This window comes from Diospyros lotus, chromosome 7 (genome assembly GCF_014633365.1).
Source record: "Diospyros lotus cultivar Yz01 chromosome 7, ASM1463336v1, whole genome shotgun sequence".
Classification (NCBI taxonomy): domain Eukaryota; kingdom Viridiplantae; phylum Streptophyta; class Magnoliopsida; order Ericales; family Ebenaceae; genus Diospyros; species Diospyros lotus.
The window spans coordinates 37,710,792-37,732,297 of record NC_068344.1 but is presented as its reverse complement, the minus strand read 5'-3'; the positions used below and the strand labels follow the sequence as shown (position 1 = coordinate 37,732,297).

The 21,506-nt window shown below is 37.3% G+C and overlaps 2 protein-coding genes across 9 annotated transcripts; both read left to right on the top strand.

The window, feature by feature from the left end:
• Positions 1-1,134: 1,134 nt before the first annotated feature.
• LOC127806857 (chloroplast envelope membrane protein) lies at positions 1,135-10,103 on the top strand. 8 transcript variants are annotated; one of them, XR_008024517.1, is made up of 9 exons: positions 1,135-1,387; positions 1,557-2,229; positions 3,392-3,477; positions 4,028-4,201; positions 4,742-4,856; positions 5,835-5,932; positions 6,268-6,304; positions 7,645-7,763; positions 9,638-10,103. XR_008024517.1 is itself a non-coding variant. In XM_052344405.1 (8 exons), the coding sequence occupies exons 2-8, from the start codon at positions 1,630-1,632 to the stop codon at positions 7,711-7,713; spliced, it is 1,179 nt and encodes a 392-aa protein (XP_052200365.1). In that variant the 5' UTR covers positions 1,136-1,387; positions 1,557-1,629; the 3' UTR covers positions 7,714-9,599. The 8 variants fall into 8 exon arrangements, 2 of the variants coding, with proteins under 2 accessions (XP_052200365.1, XP_052200363.1); XR_008024519.1 differs by having other exon boundaries at positions 9,832-10,102; XR_008024518.1 differs by having other exon boundaries at positions 9,688-10,102.
• A 3,963-nt stretch (positions 10,104-14,066) lies between these two features.
• LOC127805809 (squamosa promoter-binding-like protein 12) lies at positions 14,067-17,711 on the top strand. The gene is made up of 5 exons (XM_052342594.1): positions 14,067-15,185; positions 15,430-15,563; positions 15,791-16,078; positions 16,663-17,027; positions 17,495-17,711. The coding sequence occupies exons 1-4, from the start codon at positions 14,512-14,514 to the stop codon at positions 17,013-17,015; spliced, it is 1,449 nt and encodes a 482-aa protein (XP_052198554.1). The 5' UTR covers positions 14,067-14,511; the 3' UTR covers positions 17,016-17,027; positions 17,495-17,711.
• The last annotated feature ends 3,795 nt before the right edge of the window (positions 17,712-21,506 follow it).

The following is a 21,506-nucleotide window of genomic DNA, read 5'->3' as shown; positions in this document are numbered from 1 at the left end:
ACCAAATGTTGATGGTTTGATTCGACGATTCTAATACCAATTTGTTACAAAATTGGATAGACAACAAAACACAATCAATGCAATCAACCACACGCGAACACATAATTTAACGTGGAAAATCCAAATCAAGAAAAACTACGGGCAGAAAAAACAAAATACCACTAACTAAATATTGGTAATACAAAAGTGATATAATTGCAACTAATTCTATAACATTAGACACTTATTTATAGATTTCAAATTATCTATAGATGAATACGACAAATCATATCCTGATCAGAAGATAATACACTAGAATATTCATTCAGATGAGATAAATATCACATAAAATAGAATTTGACAACATCATAATCACAGTCAAATTTGAAATCATAATTACGATCAAATTAAGAGTCTCAATCTTAGTCAAATTTGAATTATAAGTCACAATTGTAATAGGTCATTGGTTAGATAAAGGGAATGATAGGTCGATCTCGATTGCGACTTGCAGGTCGCAAGTCAGAGCAAAGAGAAAAACAGGGATAACGATAGTTGACATGAGATAAGACGATGATGTCAATGGACAAAGGCAAAAATAAAGGCAGGTTGAAGGCAAATGGGACTCAATTCTCCATTCAACTCGCAATTAGCCACTCAAAGCAAAGAGAAAGGCAGAGACGACAATGGCCAATGAGAAACATGAATGACGATTGTCGATTGAAGGCAAAGTCGCAAAGTGGAATGACGAAGGCAGAAAAAGGAAAGTCGAAAGCGAATGATCTTCTGACTTTTGTTCTTTCTTTCTTCTTTTGTGCACGTTCTTGGACAAGAAATGATATCGTTTGGTAAATTCGATCAGTTCAATTATTTTTATTATTTTTAGCATAAAATTGAATTGAACTAATCAAAATTTTTAAAAATTAAAATTGAATCGTATGGATTTTATCAAAAATCAAACTAAACCAATTATTTAACTATTATATTTAAAATAATAATTAATATTATCCATAATTAAACTACATCAAATCAATTCAACAACACATGACAGACAATCTAGATGAAGTGAAAATGCCGAAATTTTTGCAAAGTTGAAATCTTGTGACCAAATTTATGAGGAAAATGGTGTTCAATTGGATAGGACTTCTTGTATTAGTTTCGGTAAATGCTGAAGAATTAAGGGATATTATCCGAAAACTGATGCAAATCCGTTATCCTCTTCCGCGATAGGAACGCTCTTGGTTTCGGTTGGTCCTACCCAGTCTGACAGTTTCAAGCTCGAACGGGTAGATTGTTGGAGTGAGAGAGACAATCAGCTTAGCCAAACTTGGAAACTCCACTCTGCAACGAGGACTAAAGAAAAGGTTTGAACAAATGAACAACCCAGAGGTTTCGCAAGCAAATTCCCAGGGTAAACCGCTTACTGTAACCCTCTTTGTCTCTCTCTTTGGGCACCTTTTTTATGGGCTTAGGGTTTATTTGTTGTTCTTGTGGTTTTTGGGGGGTAATTTTGAGCAGTAATGTGTTGAATTCTGTTTAGTGATTCTAATGATCTCTGTTGTTGTTGTTGCTCGGTGAAGTTATGTGAGCAGATTTTGGGCTGCTTTACTGCTTTATGGGACTGAAAAATGTGGAGTTCTCTACATCTTCTTAATGAGCACTTCATTGGTCTTATGTCAAAACTTAATCTTTTATAATCGGAGTGTGTCTCAAAAGCTGTTGTATCCACAAAATTTGTCAAATATCGTGGTTCAATTGAGTGGGGGAAGAAGGCGGCTGGGCAGGTTCGCGCCCAATGCGAAGAATAGCCATTCGGGGAAGAGAAGTTGGTGGCAGAAATTTTTCTTTGACGATGATGGGAATTGGCTTGGTTTGAAGGATGAGGACATGCTAGAAGGGGATGAATCTCATAGCTCCAAAGAGGAGTCATCTGAAGGCGAAAAGTTTGAAGCTTGGAAGAGGAGAGCTGAGGCAATTATAGAACTGAGGGAAGCACAAGAAGATACGAGGAATGAAGAAAACCAGAGCTGGGAAGACTGGCTGGTGAATGAGACACATAATGATAGTAACTCATCGTGGGATCAAGACAGCAATGATGGAGACTGGAAATCTGGAGATGATATATGGTCAGATCCGGAGAAGATAATTCCCGATGGAGGTTTGGTAAAGTCTGTCAGAGATTTAGTTTTGGGAAAGGAAGATGAGGACATGCTATATGAGGACCGTGTCTTTCGATACGCTTCAATAAATTCAGTAAGTTCTTGAATGCTCTGTGATCAAGCTTGTAAGAATATGGTTATCTGTTTTTGGTGCATAATATGGTTACCTGTTTTCAACCTCAGCGTCATATCTAGTATTGCGGTCAGGTTACACTCTTTTTGTTATTTACATCCATGGTCACAGTTGTTACATAAACTTCATAATGCCCAAAGGACATTATTCATTTCAAGTAACATACTTTAACAAAATTAATTTCTCTGCCTCATTTATTAAGTCCTACTTTCATGTGATTGTGCATCTGTTTGATCGGAGTTACAAATAAAACTACAGGAGATTAGGTGGAACTAGCAGTTTGATTTTTATAACTAACAATACAGGGGAAATGCCAGTTACAAATCCTCACTAAATAAAAATACAATTAAAATATGAGTTTTGGCATGGATCTACAATCTAAAAAACATTAACAATTAACTCTTGATTTTTGTAATCTTCAGTCATTAAAATCACTAATATCACTATGTCTTTTTCATTGCACTCAAAGACGTACCTAAGACATTTTTGTATTCCCCAAATAGTGGGATAAATGTTTGATATGTTGTTGTTTGTTGGGAACAACTTGTCTAAATTGGTTATTACTAGTAGGCATTTTTATAATAGGAAATTAGGCATTGAAATGTCTAGTTTCCTTGCTAACACAAAATGGAACGTGCTTGCTTCAAATATAAAATACAAGAATACTATGTATGATATGAATTAAAACCTAGAATGTGAGCACCTGATTGAAGAGTATTTGGTACTTAAATATCAGAAAAATATTAGGACCCTGTTGGATGCTTGTCCGCCATGGTTTTAGAACTCTCCTTCAAGTGTTGGTGGTTGACACAGGTTGCTCTAGCAGTGTTCGCTCTGATAGGCATACCTCCCTATATTTTTCATTCTGCTTGCTAAACAATCTTGTTTACAGTAAAATCAATGCAATTTGGATATTTACATGATTGACTTGGAGCGTCGCACTATGTTAGGCTTAAACACGAGTCATTAGTAACTGACATACATGTAACAGGCTGGCCTTTTGATCATTTGGAAGCTATCAACAAATAGTATACTCTGTTATTGATTTTTCAATGTCTTGTATGGGGTCTTGTTTTCAGCAAATAGTATAGTACCCTAAAAAGCACTCATCTTGTTGTTGCAGGCAAAATTTTTGGCAGTACTGTTAATTATACCATGCGCACTCGATTTTTTGGTTCATGACTATGTTCTCATGCCTTTTTTGGACAGGTAATTCTTGAATATATTACCTTTGTCAACCATGTGAAATCTGTTGCAATTCACACCCTTGAACATCCAAATTTGCCTTTGAATTGGGTCCTTTTATAGAAGTTCTTAAGCTTCTAGATAAATTTATGTTAAAGAATTTATTCCTTTTCCCATCCAAATTTATTCCTTTTCCCATCCTTTTGTTTTTGTTGGTATGGAACCTGCTTAAAGAATTGTTGGCATGATGTATGAGAGCCCCTCCTCTCTGCTTTTTATTTTGGAGTGGTGATACGAATTTCTGTAATACAAACAAAATTGTTGGCTAAGCAGGGAGCATTGTGCACTGGGGATGCCTTTTTTTGAACAAAATGTGTGAGAATCACATTGTCTATGCTATTTACTCCCGTACCTTTCACTCCTCCTTCCTCGTTAGGTAACAAGTCAATAAGTCACTGCAAATACCCTGTAAATACTTGTTGCAGGCGCACTGTAACATAAGGATGCAGTTTGTTTGGTAATGGCGACGAATTTGCTGCTTACATTTGCACAGCTGATCTATTGGTTTGAACAGGTATGTAAAGACTGTGCCACTTGCAGCACATATGCTGGATGTAAGAAGGCATCAAAAGCTGGAAATGGTGAATGAGTTAAAACTGGAAAAAGCAAGATACAGGCTGGAGGTAGAAATTGGTAAATCTCCTCCTCTTTCTGATGAGGAGCTTTGGTTGGAGTTACAACATAAAGCGTAAGATTATGTTTAATTCACATTTCTCAGTTGATAATTTTATTCCATCAATATTTGTTTTTAATAACTTGATGGTGTTATGATGATTGGCTAGAAGTCTAGGGCACTGTAGATGGAAATAGCTTCATTCATAAAAAAAATGGAATTCCTAGAATATTAGAAGTTTCCTATGAGTAGAAGACTGGAATACTAAATTTGAGGGACAGGGTTTTGTAGCGGGATTGCATGTAAAAGGGGAGCCAAGTGGAATTCTAAAAGTGTCTTAATTATCCAAGTGGCAATGTGAAACCAAGAAGCAGTCTGCCCCTTTTTGGTTCTGGGTCATGCTAACCAATGTGTTAAGTATGGGGCTACTGGTCAACCTTTCTTTGTTCATCTGCTTATGGTTTTTACCTGATATGTTCTGACAGATAATGTTCTTTGAGAGTTACTCTTTCTCCCAATTTCTAAGTTCACTGTTGATTCCACCCCCCCCCAAACACCCCCACAAAAAATCTGTTCTTTATAATTTCAATATCCGCCTGTTTGTTGCTCTGACAGGTTAGAGTTGCGGGATGGATGGAGGTTAGAGAACCGCAGAGCATTTGCTAATATATGGTCGGATGTGGTATTTGGGATCTCATTATTCATTCTTTTATACTTCAATCAGAATAAAGTAAGTAATCATTCCATTTTCTGCCACAGTTTCTTTTTCTTTAAAGAAGATTATGTTTTTGATTATGCAGTTGTCCTCTCTCTCTCTCTCTCTATATATATATATATATACACACACATATAAATCTCTGAGAAACAAACAACAATAGTCCGGTCATTGCCTATCAGAATATAATAAAATTGAAGAAGCACGCTTGTTTTCAACTTTTAAATTCGTTCAGCATGTCATAGTTGATAGTACATGCCTTTGTTGCTTGGTTAAATAATTCATGAAATTTAATGGTACCAGACTTGTGTTAACTTGTCTAATAACTTTTTTGTAAACAGACCACTTAGCCCTCACATATAATTTGCATGCCAAAACCCATTCCTATCAGTTCCATTCTTTCATAACTGCAGTTCCAGCCAAGCTCAACTTTATCCCTTGTTTTGGTGCCGGAAGTCAAAATCTTTGCATAAAGAAATATTAGAAGTTCTACCTCTCTCTATGTATGGATTTCCAGCACAACCAAACTCTAATTACTGAAGGGACCATTGAGATTCTTGAGTGGCAATGAGACTAGAGAGGCTCCGTAGGCAGTGTAAGTGCTTAGCTGCTTGCTGGGCTCCATAGTCTATGCTCATATCCTTGGCTCCAGGATGTACTTAGAGAAACGGAAGTGATGTGTATCAAGTATGAGAAGTCCTTGGAATCCAGATTTACTGAATTTGCCTGAACAAATTAAATATTCAACAATATGCACTAAAGAGAGGAAAGTGAGACAAACAAATGGTTCGGTGAAAGTTAAACAAAGCCTAAATGTCATGAATTATGAGTAGAAATCATTGCACAATAGTTGTATATGTGTTCCTTTATTGGAGGTACAGAATCCCCAATCTCTTTCAATTCTGTTGGTCCTGTATGTTGTGGAATTATCTTAGTCAGCAGTTTGGGATGACATGTTTCTTTCCCTCACAATAGTTTGTTCCTCCTCTGCAGGTGGCTTTGCTCAAATATACTGGTTACAAAATAATAAATAATATTTCAGACACTGGGAAGGCATTTCTTATTATACTTACCACAGATATTTTTTTGGGGTAATGTTCCTCTCCTTCCTGAAAAAGCACTTATCTGCATATTCCTGTTAATTTCAATTTATTTCAAAGGTAATTTCATTCTAGTGGGCTTGGAAATTTGGTTCCAGATGAACTTTTGCATTAAGATAATGGAATTTGACTTGGTCTCTTTCAAAAATGACATGGAGCCAACAATTTTCAATTGAAAAAGTTTTCTTTTGTTGTTTTCAACAAACTCTTAAACTCGAGAAGGATATTATTTTTTCTTTTCATTTTTAATCAGTTGTATTTTTTTTTAATCTGATTTTCATGATTATGAATCTCAAAGAAGTAACCATGAAACTGAAAACTTGCAGATATCATTCTGAATCTGGATGGCAGACTTTGTTAGAGGTAATATTTGAGCATTATGGCCTTGAAGTTGATCAGTCTACTATAACCATATTCATCTGCCTAGTACCAGTTGTCATTGATTCATGTGTGAAGCTTTGGGTATGTTCTGCACTAGAAATATATGGCACATAGATCCTATTTTCGTGTCGTATTGCATAGCACAAAGCATGAATATAAATTTGACAATGGATAAAATTCATCTCTGTTCCTTGGTTGTCTGTTTGCATTTCAATTTTGTCTTTCTATAATGGAAATATCTGTCATCTCACTAGGGAAACAAAGTGTTTCTTCTTAGAACAAGAATGGGAAATTTGCCCATAATTGTAGGCATATGGTTTGACCTTTTTCTCGCAGCATATAAAAGGTTGGTGTCTTCATTTTGATTATGGTATAGAAAACAATAAACAACAACATAACAAGCCTTAATGCCATTATGTGGGGTCAGCTATGATTATGTATAGAAGGCTTTGTAAGGTTCACTTGTTTGATATCACTTTCTTGTTTCTATTGAGTTAGTTCCAAATTCAGTACTTGTGCCCTCATGTAAATGGATGTATAGAATTCAAACATGTTAAATTATTTTATTATTAAGTTTGCATGGATATGAGTGATCTTTAGCTTTCCAAATATTTTTATATGTTCCTTATGTTTTTTTGTCACTTCACTTCTCTCAATTTCTCCAAATCATTTTTGTATTTAAGTTAAGCAAAATAGCATCTTGGAACAGTATTTTGATCCTTGCATGGAACATCACCTTACCATTCTTGGAGAAACTACTCTTCCTTTCCACCATTCTGTTCTTCTGCGGATTTATTGGTGTAAGAACTTGTAGGGAATTCATTACTCATCTGAGATAATGTCCGTCTCACCTCTTCTTTTTTGGGCGATCCTTCAGTTGTATAGATCCAGTTGTTCGGACTTGTTTGTCAAGTTTGAATGATTTTTAATTTGTATCAACCACTTGTAATCTTGGTGCTTTGGAAACATGTGCCTTTAACTGCTTAGAAGACTTGAACTGATATTATGGCTTGCAGATTCAATTTAATTCAGCTCCTATAACAATAAGCCAGATTCAGTCAAAGCCTAAACTCAATTACAACTCAACTAGGTAAATTGGGAATAAAATTTGGATAGTGGCTGTATTGTCTTAACCACAATTATTATTAGGGTTCTAACTGATAACTAATGATGGAATAAGTTCATGACAGAGTCAAAATGCTTCCAAGGAGTTACATTTTCAATTTTATAAATTTTTCTGCAATTTCTTCTATCGACTAGTCTTTATGATCTTTTCTGCATATCCTTGTGCTTAATGTCTTTTTCTTATGGTCTTGGTTCAGTTATTTAAATTCCTCCCAAGGTTATCCCCAAATGTGGCAAATATATTTCGGGAAATGAAGAGGCACTAGAGAGTTTTGTTTTCTGGAGTTTCTCACCAGCGGAGGAAATACCAGACAAGGTAGCGCACTCATCTATGATAACTGTATCTTATCCGGCTGGAATGATCTTTTCTTAGTCGTCCTTATAGAGTTTTTTTTTTTTTATTATTATAAATTCGTATATGTACAAAATTGGAACCAGCTTTTGGTGCTGCAAAATGTCTCAGTTTTCTATATGAAAAGTTTGTCATGTTCAAGTAGCATGGATTCGCACTTTTCTTTATCATAATATCGTGAAAATATCATGACTTATCAATCTCTAGTACTGCAATATTATGCTAGAGCCTACATCAAATTGGTAGAGAATTGTTTTGTCCATGAATGATGCAAACATCAGTGGAAGCTTTTGGCTTCTTAAATGTATGAAAAAATTACCCAAGCTTTTAAAAAGAGCGTAAATAGATTATTTTTTATGAAATTTTTTGCTTTTGATGTTCATACCTAATGGGAAAGTTGGCAGTGCCAAAACAATAGGATCCTAGAATCATGTTTAGAGAGGTAAATTTCGATGTTTCTCCATTTTGGATTCGAATATGTGGCCTATCACCTGACCATGGCTAATGCTTGAAACACTGGAAGCCTAATAGGAAACCTTAAGTAGATGAAGATCTAACATTGAAGGCAGGTTCCGGTGATTGGCTCATGATCGAAATAGAAGTGGACACCTGTTCTCCTCTGAAAATAGGATTCAGGCTTAAAACAAAGGATATGGTAGTCCTGGAAATCAATTTCAGCCATGAAATGTTGGGTAATTTTTGCTACAATAGTGGGATCAAAAGCTATACAATGGCTGAGTACAATAACAAAGCAGGCAGCCTGATGAGAGCAAAACTCAAGAGTAGCAGCCTTCAGGTGGCACAAACATGAGAAGAAGATGATGGAGGAAATGCAAAAACAGGAAGGATTTAGCAAACAAGGAGATTGAGATGGATGAACAACTCCAACTGTCATGAAACAGTCATTTCCCAATTGTCTATTGGGAAGGTTTTGAGTATATTACTCGATCCCATGATTTAGTCACCTTTTGCTATCACATTCCGATTAGGACCTCAACCTGTTGTGTTATAGTTGGTATCCGAGCCAATCTTGGTCGCTGATGATCAGTGGATGCAGGTTAGGAAGTTGTTTTGAAACTGATTGCAGACAGAATAAAATATGGATTTTTGGCATGGCGAGGATGCCGGGAGTTAGAAGAGGGGAGTTTGTCATGACCTACTCCTACACCAATAATCTCCCAGGATAACACTTTTAGGTGGGGGCCAGGATGTGAAAAACAGAGTGTAGAGTCAACTATTAGGCTGGGGGAAGCAGACAATGTTTGACAGCTGAGCAGTGGGGGTGCCTGGTGCCAGCTCACCCCCACTGCTCAGCTGTTGGGTGGCAGGAGATAACAACAGGCATTTACAGATCAAGTTAAAAATCTGATGACTGTAAGTTACTAGGAAAATAAAAAGAGAAGCTAAACTATATATATATATATATGTAATTTGGTTACTCTATGGAGGTTTTTTTTAGTATATTTCTTAATATATTTGTATGATATAAGCATTTATATATTTCAGATGGTGTCTCTACGCATAAGATTCTGGGTCTGTGGGGATCGGGAGAGAATTGTTTTTATACTTGGTCTCGCTCTTACAAAAATGATCTATTGTGAAGCATTGGCTAGCACGGGGTTGTGGAACCAATTACCCCCTTGTTAGTTTGTGTCTAGTAACATAATTGTTCTGTTAGTCCGTGTCTAACAACATAATTGTTGCTCGACGCGGGCAAGAGATCATTTCTATTCACTCTTAATTTAAAAAGAAACTATTTCTGAAGTATTTCCTTCCTTTTCAATACACTCCTTTGTCCTTGCCCGACCGTGCTAACAGCAATTGAGCATGCCTTCCAGGAGGGCTATATCTATTATCTATTCATCATACGAGTCTGTGAATGCTACAGAACAAAGGCAGCTTAGCTTTGCTCTAAAGCAAGCAAGCACAGGACAATACAGTGACAATTGCTGGTCCCCCTACTAAATAAAAGCTTATTTGCATGAGTTGGAAGCCACAGTGTCACCTTTGACAACTACTACGTCTTCCACAGATACAGAATCATCCAACCAATACATATGAGAATGCGGCCAAACAAATTTCACTTTCCTTGTCGATACTTGCATGGTCCGTGCATGGCATTTTCTCGAGAAAATTACAGTGCCCATATTGAATGCAATCGTGTCCCACGTTGAGCTGCAGAGCATCACAAGCTTCAGCTTTCCTATTGTTTTTATGTTTACATTGTACATTTTTATTTTTTAATGAAAATGTATTGATGAGATTGAAGATTCACCTACAATCTAGATAAATAATATTACTCTTTACGTAATAATCTACAAATAATGGATGAGTAATACTTAATTAATGATAATGCTTGTCTTTTAAAATTTATATCTTGATATAGGCTTGTTGGGAGGTCGGAAAGAGTCATAATTATATCAAGTAGATGATCAGATCGCATCTCTTGAGTCAATTTGGATGAATAAAAATAAAAATTAACCAAAATACTCTCGTACATCGTACGTGTCTATTTGTTAAGAAAGTTAATTATTTTCTGAAAAAAATACACCTTTAAAGGCGTTTTTAAAGTCATTCAAAACTATTTCATTAGCTTCTGGAATATGTTTTGAGATTGCTAAAAATGTATTCTTTTTCAATAGTCGATAACATTTTTCGTATTTATAACATTTTCTGTATTTTAAAAATTTTGAACATATTTGTGATGAAAATAACCAAAATGATTTTTTTTTGTTTTTAGTTTGTGTATAATTTTTTTGTTTGTTTTGAAAAAGATATTTTAAAAAATGAGTAAATAAACACGTTTTTATTGTTTTGAAAAACTGAAAAATGAAAATGATCTAAAAAATAATAAGGCCTAAAATTTCGTGACTTTGGTTTTACTAACACTATCATCTATTATTAAATCACAATTTTAATAGTACAAATATAGATCATTACGATAATTAGTTTATATTTTCTTATGGGATTGACTAAAATTATATTTATGAAAAATAAAAATATTATCAAAATTGTATATATCATTATAATACTCTTAATTTTTAATAAATAAACATAAAATATTATAGTTTTTATATAAATTTTAAATATAATAACTCTTATATCCTTTTTAATATTTACACATACTATTTATTAAAAAAAGCTTTGTAATTGAAATGTCGTGAGTTTAAGCTATGAAAATAATACATTTATTTAAAATATAAAAAAATATGCACAGTGATCAGTGATTAAGAAGAAAGCATCGGGACCAAATCTATATTTTTGCTTTTATATTTTTATATAATTATTTGAATTTTTTGGTATTTCAATTACAAACTTGAACTTGATTTTTAAATTAATTTAATTTATATTTTTAATATTTTTATATAATAATCTGAATCGATTAAATCTATATATCTCTATTTTTGAGTCAATTTAACGCATATAGTAAAAAAAATAATAAAATGAAATGACAAAATACACGTTACATTCTATTCACGTTAAGTACAAGAATTAAATTGACTCAAAAATATAAATATAAGGATGTAATTGAAACAATAAAAAAATTGAATTGTCACATAAAAAAATTAAAATATAAGAATTAAATTAATTTAAAAATTAATGTAATCGAATTAATAAAAAATTAAATAATTACACAAAAAAATAAATAAAAGTAGAAGCACAAATCTGCAGAAACCCGGCCCGGGTGGAAACTAAACACGGGCGGGTCCACAATCCGTAGGCGTGAATGGATCGATATGAAACGATTGGGCGGGCCGGCTGGCCGACAGTGGCAGGATGGATGGATGCCAGATTGTTAGTATATTTAACAATAACAATAATTTAGACTTTGCCGCGGCAATAATGGAATGCTATAAATGGCAAGGAATTCGCGGCTCTCCTGGTTTCCTCCTCCTGCTTTCAATGCAATAGTTTCCTCTTTCGTGTAAAACCACCAGCCCCTCCCGTCCCTCTCTCATGGGGAGAGAGAGAGCAAGGGGGAGCCCGTCGGCGTCAATGATGGGGGCAGTGACACTGCTCCTCCTCATCTCATATCGTACTTCCTGTAAGTGGGCTGTGTTAAATCTTTCGCACTTCTGGGTATGTGCTTGTGCAAATTTCCATCATTGGAGGGCGTTAGATATCAACTCGACTTCGTGTTTGATGGGAATTGAGTGTTCTCAGATAAAACTCGATTTGATTGTGAACGCAAGAGAAGTAATTCAATTAGAGCTAACGATTATTTATAAATAGGCCCCTAAGTTGTTGATGGGCGCACAAGGAATCTGCAAGATGATGTAGTCGGGTTACTGTAGTTGTGTATGAGATGGTACAAGAGAGTGTGATTTATACCGAGGTGTCGGGACTGTGTTGATGGGATGATTGAGACCGAGCCATCTTAAATTTTGTGTCTTGTTTTATGTGATTGATTGGGTGCGAGCCGGTACGTGAAGGTTGTGGGCGAGGCGGAGCCAGAGCCAGAGGGAGGACGGATTTGTTGCTAATGTAGAGGAGTTTTTGCCTTTGGGTAAACTGTGTGCGGGCGAAGGGGTCTTTGACTTATTGTTTTTTTTTTTTTTTTTTTTATAGTTCAAATATTATTGAGTTTTTAAGTTACATAAAGTTGAAAAGTTGAATAATGTTTAAACTAATAACGTATTTAGATAAATGTGTTTTTAAATTATCAATTAATAGTTATGTGTTTGATTTAAAAGAGTTGATAAATTATTAAAATTTAATAAAAAATAAAAATAAACATATTATTGAATGATATAAAATTTTATTATTAAATATTTATAAATTATACATAAATATTAAAAAATATATTAATATAATATATATACATTTTTTATTTTTCTCCTTAAAAAATATTATCATTAAATTAATATATATACATTTATATATATATACAGTCTCCACAATGATTGGGGATGCCACCGCTGATGGAAGCATAAGCGGCGAACGACAACGACAAACAAGAAAGAGCTGGCAGTTAAAAGACGATGGGGATAAATCTAGAGGCAATGGCTATTGGAGATGGTGGGGTTAGAGACGGCGATCAATGAAGAGTTGGAGGTGACAATTAAAGTTGGAGACATGCCACACGACGGCGAGAAGGAATTGGAGGGAAGTGGCAACGGTTAAGGCAATAGACGAAGGAGATGGATGGATAGAAAATATGGAATTTGTGTGAGAACAAATAAATAATTTTATTGGCCAATACATATAATTTCCAATCAGCGTTTTTTTTAAAGTTGGGGGTCTAAATTTTTCCAAAACGCTCATGTAATAGCTTTTAAGTTTAATAGTTTTATAATTTTTAAACTTATAAGGGTTGTCAAACACTTAAAAAAAAATCTTTATAACTTATAAATTATTATAATAATTTAAAAGCGATCAAACTGGTAAGGCAAACACCCTGGAAATCTTGATACCCATTTAGTTTGGTTGCTTTTGTGCATTTGAAATGGGGTGGAGGCATTGAAACGCGTAAAAGACATTGTGAATTTTGACGTTGTAGTCACCTATATATTACAATGGGTCGCATTCGAGAACCGAGCTTGAATTATTGGATTAATAAGGTGAGGCAGTACAGTAGCCTGATTCAGATCAGCTGCAGCTAGAATGTAACGAAAAGTTGACGAAGGGTAGTCGACGTAATGCCTCAATTAGTGCACCCAGCTTTAAGAGGTAGTTATTATTATTCAAGGCAGAAAAAGGCCTCAACCAGAAAGCCATAATGTCTCAGCGGAAATTATTTGAGAGGTAGGGAGGGTCAGAAGAGCAGACGACAAGGGATAAATGATTGTCAGTGTAAAATCAATTTCCAATGACTAATGAGTCTGTTCTTGACAATAGTAAGTAGTCAGATAAAATAATATCGTTATTGACGTGTGCATTTTTTATTAAAAAATATATTAAGTAGAAAAGGTAATAATTTTTTTAATAAAAAAATACCACATAATTGATAATATCGTTATTAACCTACCACTATTATTATTCAGTCAGATAAATATATATTTTCTTGGGTATCTCTGTGTTAAAAGTGGACAGTGGGAGAGGTGAATTTGATTTAGCCAGAGGCAGACATATCATTTAATGAGGACTTGGAATGACAATCTGGGTAAAGCTATAGCTACATTTTACTGGGAGGGCTTGGATCATGGTAAATTTGGAGAAAGAATATGGTTTGGATCAGGTGGATAAGAGTTTTGAGGGGTGGACGCGGAGATGGGCAGAACCGTCCATCCCCATTGAATGTGCTGAGCTTGTTTTGTCTTGGCCAAAATGGAAACCAGAAGAATCCACATGGAGGATTCTGACTACTGATTGATTTACACTTGTATGATTAGTTGGAAGGGCAGATTAAAGTGGCTTCAAACTTGTGGGTCGAAAGCGACAATTTTTTGTCGGGACACCCCCCTTTTCTGTTCTCCAGTTACTTTCCTTTATATCATCTGCCTATGTCCTTCTGAAGGAAGCACCCATCTTCTTGTTGTTACCTTCCTTCTTTCCCCAGCTCTCTCAAGCCTGCCATTTTTTCCTTTTTTCTTTCTGTTTTTGTTTGTTTGTTTTGGTTCAAGTTTTTTGAAGGTGTGTATAGTCCTAAACATGTTGGGTCAAATGCTTGCTCGTTAGTTCTCTCTTTCATTATGATGGCTCTAAACTTATCCAAGTATCTAGGGCTCTAGGTGGGGTATTTAAATTTCTCTTATGAGGGTTCCTTTAATTGATGGAGTGGAACTCAAGAACTCCGCCAGGGTGGGACATCTGGGAGAATGTAGCCATGTTCAGTGGCAAGGCATTTGAAATTCCTAAACATTTACAGTTATCAACCCATGAAATTGGTGCAGAGGGAGTTGGAATTGGATCCCTGTACTCATCTGCTGGTGCTGGATTCTCTGGCCTGGATTTGGGTTATTCCTCTTCATCCAAGAGTTCCGTCGCAGCTTCTGCAGATTCATCGCTGAAAGAAAGTGGGAAGACATTTGGCAGTTTTGATGGTTTGGCTAAAGCTTATCTTAGTCATAAGGAAGAGAATTCTGGGGAGGATGAGAATGGGAAGTTTTCGACAATGGGGACTTCAGTTACCTCTGGGGAATCAATGATAGGTTTGAAGCTTGGTAAGCGAACATACTTTGAGTCCATTTGTGCTGCCGCTAGCGCACCAAAGACATGTTTATCTGCCATTCCAACATCGTCATCGTCGTCTGCCAACATGGCAAGGAGATGTAGAGGGCCTAATCAAAGTACACAGACCTCACGCTGCCAAGTAGAAGGATGCAACCTTGACCTCAGGTCAGCCAAAGATTACCATCGCCGACATAGAATTTGTGAAAGCCATTCTAAAAGTCCAAGGGTCATAATAGCTGGGATGGAGCGCAGGTTCTGCCAACAGTGCAGTAGGCAAGTGTTTTTTTTTTGGGTGGATATAAGTTAGTTGATAAAGAAGCTAATTATGAAAACAAGTTGCATTGGATTTATCATCTGTGACTCAAATTTTCTTTTGATAACAATTAACATTGGGGGCTTTCTGCTTGACCGTAAAGTCTTGTAACCTCAATGTATCATTAGTGAACTTTTGTGGTCTTTTTATTCTTTTGTAATGGATGTTGACATTGCAGCTCCTTGGTTGTTGACAATTTTGAAGGTTCCATGATTTATCTGAGTTTGATGATAAGAAACGGAGCTGTCGCAGGCGCCTCTCCGATCATAATGCAAGGCGTCGCAGGCGTCATCCAGGGGCTATCCCGTTCAGCTCTGTCAGAGCTTCTTCATTATATGGTGGGCTTTCCAATCTAGTTTCAAACTTTTAAGCTACTTTTGTTCCCATGCATGATTCTGAGTGCAACTTGATACGCCTATGTTTCATCACATCGTACTCTTCATGTCTTTTTTCCCTTTTCTTTTTTCGGTTGTTGCTTGAAGAGATCTGGTTTGGCACCACTTTGCATTATCAATTTGCTTGTTTCTAAACCAAAATTTTGGCCTCTGTTTTCTGAACCGAGCAGATGGGAGACAGCCGATGAACCTTTTGTTGAATGGGGTACCAACCCCAGTTTCCCACCATACCTGGCAAAATGGTTGCAACTTCAAGATTGCACAATCCAGGGATTCTTCGAATAGGCTCACAAGAAGTGTATCCAATGATAGCCAGCGCCATTTATCCACTGATGAGATACCCAGTTCCTTCTCTACACCATGCCTGGGCACAGAGAAAACCATGTCTTTCCAGAACACTCCTCCTCTGTTAGCCAGCGCCATTTATCCACTGATGAGATGCCCACTTCCTAATCATGGTAGATCTCCCTTTCTTCACTTGAAATACATATACCATACTGGCTACTGGTTTCATTACATGAAGTTTTGCTATAATTAACAAACTTGTGCAGTTATAATGTGTGCTAATCAAAATGTGCATCAGCATAGAACAATAACCGCCAATATAAGATGCTAAGATACGAAGTAGTTCAAGCAGACTATTGAAAGAGAACTCCATTCTCATTTAGTTTGCCATATATAAGATGCTAAGAGCAGGTTTAGCCAGATTGGACAATGAATATCATTCTGTTTCTACATAGAGTCACACAAACACTTGCCTAGATCCATTTAGAATTTGCTTTCATATCTATGCATCTTGTAGCAGGAACAAGTGTTTGAACACAAGTTTATACATCTCTTGAATGAATGAATTTTCAGTCTGATAAATGGAGAATCGGATTGGACAGTATTTGTCAATCTTGTTTTATCATAATGACATCATCTTTTAGCTTTCAGATACTCTTGTTTTCTACCTTTTAGATCCTTTTCCAAGTGGGTTTATGGGCAATCACTTGGAAATCACACTAAGTTTCCTGTTGCAATGTTACGTGACCTCTGGCAGATGTATCGTCATCAGTCATTAATTGCAACTTGGATGTAGCACCAGATCTTGGGAATGCTCTCTCTCTTCTGTCAACTAACTCCTGGAGTTTGAATGATCCCGAATCCACATCTCTGGAACACTTAATCCCGGGTGAGAACCAAAGCAGTGTGGGCCTGCCAGTGATGCATGCCGAGTCACAAATTGCTGCGCTTGCTTCATCACCGTACATGCGACTGGAACAACCGCCTGCTGTGTCCCGGCTCTACTCTTTAGATCTTCACGGCGATGGAAGTTCTAGCCAGTTCCAACAGTATCAGTTGTTCAAACATTCTTACGAGTCTGGCTCCTTTTTTCCCAGTCAGATCAATTGATGCCTAAGCTTGGTGAGTTGCTCCATTCCATTCAACTTTCATAAACTTGTCAATGAAAGAAGAAGCTGTCTATTGCACTTCTCTGCCTAATCACATTTCAATGGCAACATTACATTTTCTTTCTTTTCCTTTTTCTGTCAGTATGTCAAGATAATCTAGTGAATTCTTGAACCTTAATCTAGTGTTAGCACAATGTCTACTAGATTCACCAGCCGGTTTAGTTTTTCTGAAGAAACAGTGATGTATGGCACCGCGAAAAGCCATTGAAAGGATAGTGGAATCAACGAATGTAATGGTCATTTTATACACATTCCACCATCTGTTTTTGAACAAGGATTCATATAATCGAACTCATATAGTGAGATAAAAGCTTAATATATGCTGCTATAATCTTTCTAAAGGCAGGATTGTCTTCGGGATCGTTTTCCAAACAAAAAACAAATACATGGTCTGATATATGTACCATTTTCCATGCACAGGACAGGACCTTGTTGCAGTTTTGGTCCAGCTTGGAACTCATCTAACAAAGGGGTTGGGGAAAAGGGAAAGCACTTGTGTTTCAGATGCTGACTGTTAGCTATTCCCACTGTTCCTTACCTCCACCTACCTCTTTTCTCCTTGTAATAAAATGTTGTTGCATTTTCCGCACTACAGTTGAATTCTAACTCGTTAATTATTTTCATCGTATTTATAATGGTTCGAACCAAAAGTTATTTTTTAATAAAAAATTATTGTTAAAATCATAATTGACGCACTCTAAAGAAAATATTCAATTGTAACGTTACCATAACGGGTGGTTTGAAATTTCAAATAGAGTTTTTCTTTATTAATTAATTGCCGTGTATTTGGATATAAATAAATAATGTGTCGTTATTAAATTGTGATGCTATGGTAGCATGACGAGGATAGGATATAATCTTCCATTCGAAATTATTACAAGTTTTAAAAATTAAAAAATTGTCTTTTTTATATGTATTTTCACTTCTTCTTTTTTTGTGGTTATTTAAATTTTTCATTGTTTCAATTTGTGGTGTTAGGAAAAATAGAGAAAGAGAAAAATGAGAAATTTTCAGAAAAAGAGAAAAAAGGAAAAAGCTGGTGACAAAAAAGGTTGTCACTAGCTAACGCGCGGCCACCAGTCTCGCGCTAGGTTGCACGGAAACAAAAACGGGAGACGTTTCCAATAGGAAACAGAAACGCGAAAATGGTATTTTTCTAAAAAATTAAGAAACGGAAACGCGGGGTAAACTGTAAATTTAAAAATATAAAGATTTTTTTATAAATATAATTTTTAATATAAAAAATAAAAAATATTTAAATGTAAATAATAAACATAAATTTTATAATGTATTAAAAATATATATAGAGACATATATATATAATGATAAATATATCTTCACATATATATATATCTCTTTTGCTGTTAACTTGCATATATATATATATACATAAATATACATCCATTAACTTCACATATATATACATATTGTTAATATCTTCTTTTCTTCTCAGAGAGTCAAATCTTCAGATAATCAAATCTTCTCATCGCAGTGCGCGTTTGGGGAGGGGGAGGGTTCATATGGAAGAAGAAATGGCTGCGCAGCTTGCTGGAAGAAGAAGAAGTAGCTGCCCAGCTCGCTGGAAACGCATTTCCGACAATGTTTTATAAATTTTGAAATGGCCCAAAATGTTTCAATAATTACACAAACTGCCTGAAAAACATTTCGGGCCGTTTTTCCCGTTTTCGAAACGGGAAACGGTTCGGAAACACTGAAACGGCGCTTCCAAGCCGTTTCCGTGCTTCACAGGTCTCGCAGCAGTCTGCCGCTAGGGCTGGCCACACAGCGGCTTGTCGCGAGGGTAAGCCTTGCGGCACTTAGCCATGAGCCGTGAGCGGCAAGAAGCTTACCGCGGGCCTCGTGGCCAGGAGCTTGCCGCATGCGAGCCTCGCGGCCGCGGTAACTTGTCGCGTACTAGCCTCATGGTTGGAGGCTAGCCGTGAGCTGCTGCAGGCAATCAGCTTGCGGCTGCATGCCGCAAGCTTACTGGGCTGCCTTGCGGCAGCATGCCGCGAACCGCCCCCGACTAGAGAGTGACGACAAAAAGCTCTTTTGGACCAAGCCTAAGCCCCACTCAGCAATCGCCATGTGTCGACTCCAGCCACCCTTGAGAATCGTGCCCTATAAATACCCAGCTACAGAACATTAATGGGGACTTCCAACTTCGGTAAATCTTGACACTTTGAATACATTTTTACTATTTTCATGAATAGTTATTGGGATTCGAGATTAACTTTGGTATCGGAGGGTCTTCGCTGGGAAAGATTCCCGCAGGCCTTCTAACCCATTTGTTGAGCAACAACAGGGCCAAATCCTTACGGCAAGATCTTGTGGTGGAAGCTAGTGGTGACAGCTTGTGGCAAGAGTTAGTGGCAAGGTCTAGTGGCAAGAGCTTGTGGCGAAAGTTAGTGGCCAAAGCTAGTGGCAAGAGCTTGTAGCAAAAGCTAATGACAAAAGCTTGTGGCGAGAGCTTGAGGCAAGAGCTAATGACAAGAGCTAATGGTGGATCCTTGCGGCGAGCATCCTAACGGCAACCCCTTGAGGCGATATCTCTTATGGCAACCCAACTTCACCCGACACCGAGCTCGAGTGGACCCCACCTCAAAAATTTTAATTGTTGTATTTTGGCAACAACAATTTGGCGCCGTCTGTGGGAAACGCAACAAAAAGCCAATTTTAGCACAAGATGCCGAGAGGGACAAGATCAGCCGGTTGGACGAGCCCGCTTGACCCCACCCGAAGGAGCACTCATACCAGGACAGGAGCCACGAAAGGCCCCCACCTAGTGCACTCTACAGTACCAAAATTTTTGGTAGATCACCTTAACAACAAAGTGCATTCTGAGAACTTCCCTGTGCTCAAAATGCAACCATGCCTCCGAACTGGGGGGCACAGAGCATTCGAAGCGAAGAGAAACACACATGGCTGGATTGATGAGATATGCGACAGGGCGAGAGAAGCAAGTCCCACATGCAGCGCCCGCTAGTCGAGAACAACACTCATTTGGGCAATCTTCAATTCCAAATGGAAATCTCGTGGGGACTTCGAGAATAGCTCCACCCACGGTCTTACTCTTAGATTATGAACTATTGTGGAAGAATTTTGAGGAGGTGAAAAAGTAGAATGACGAACTCAAAATGTCCAATGAGGAGAATATGAGAAGAATACAGAGAGTCACTATTTTGTTACGTGAACTAATGCCGGATATTCACATTCCCCATATGGGACAAATCGATACGATAACAGAACGTCGAAGATCCTAAGACAACACTCCACGGGTCCCTCGGCAGGGGATAAGAACCAGAACTCCAGGGCAGAATAGTCAAGTCCCGGAAGTAACAGGCTCGAGAAGGAAATATGGCAGAAGGGCAAGGAAACCTCCCATGTACAAAGAGGCAACAGAAAGCACCCACTCAAGAGTCCCTTATGACCCGTCTCTTTGCCGAAATGAAGCGAAACAGGAAACACTCAGTGTCTCTGACATCAAACGCCTCATAAAAGATGTGCTAGAACAGAAACAGATAATGATGTTGCCAAAGATAACTCTCCCAAAGGGGTTCCCTCTATTGAAGGAACTCTAGAGGCAACTAGTGCAACCAGGGTTTGAACTGCCACAACTTTCGGTATACTCAGGAAGGGAGGACCCCGAAAAACACTTACAGCATTTTATTGTAGTGGCCGTGTTACATGGATGGAATGAGGTCACTAGGTGCAGGGAATTCCCACTCTCCCTATCAGGACAAGCTCAGCAGTGGTTCACTGAATTACCGACATGACATATACGATCATTCGAACAGTTGAAGAAAGAATTCCTAAATGCATTCTCCGTCTATCTCCCAAAGAAGAAGAATGCAATATATCTCCCAAAGAAGAAGAATGCAATATATCTAATGAGCTTACAGTAGAAGCCGAATGAATCCCTAAAGCAATACATCGAGCGATTCAGAGCCACGACGGGGGAAGTAAGGGATCTCCCAGTCGGGTTAGCTGCGTTAGCCCTACTAAACAGAACTACATACGCCCCACTTAGAAGATCCTTAGCTTTCTCCGAGTCAAATTCTGTGACTGAGTTGTTCGACTGAGCAGAACAATTTGTCACCCAAATGGAAATTTTGGACGCAAGGGAAGGTAATAGAAAAGGAAGGGAAACCCAACCCAAAGTGCGAAGGACCTTACAAAATCCAGAAGATGATAGGCCCCAACAGGTGCACACTACCGACACCACAAAACAAGGCGATAGGAAAAGTTTGGAACACCGCGCACCTTGAGAGGTACTTTCTGGCTTTAGCCCTAGGGGAAGGGAGGAAGCACGAGACGTAGAGTCAAGCCTGTCATCAAAAGCGTTACTCGACCCGGTTAGAGGCCGGAATTGTCTTTAATTTTCTATTGTAATAACATCCCCCGTTAAATAAAAGAATATATCCCATGTATT

Bases quoted from the DNA above. Each gene is read 5' to 3' on its own strand.
- LOC127806857 (XM_052344403.1), top strand. From the start codon at position 1,630: ATGAGCACTTCATTGGTCTTATGTCAAAACTTAATCTTTTATAATCGG. The intron at 4,857-5,834 runs GTAAGTAATCAT...CCTCCTCTGCAG, and splicing joins TATACTTCAATCAGAATAAA to GTGGCTTTGCTCAAATATAC. The intron at 6,404-7,644 runs GTATGTTCTGCA...GTCTTGGTTCAG, and splicing joins ATTCATGTGTGAAGCTTTGG to TTATTTAAATTCCTCCCAAG.
- LOC127805809 (XM_052342594.1), top strand. From the start codon at position 14,512: ATGGAGTGGAACTCAAGAACTCCGCCAGGGTGGGACATCTGGGAGAAT. The intron at 15,186-15,429 runs GCAAGTGTTTTT...ACAATTTTGAAG, and splicing joins TTCTGCCAACAGTGCAGTAG to GTTCCATGATTTATCTGAGT. The intron at 16,079-16,662 runs GTAGATCTCCCT...GACCTCTGGCAG, and splicing joins ATGCCCACTTCCTAATCATG to ATGTATCGTCATCAGTCATT.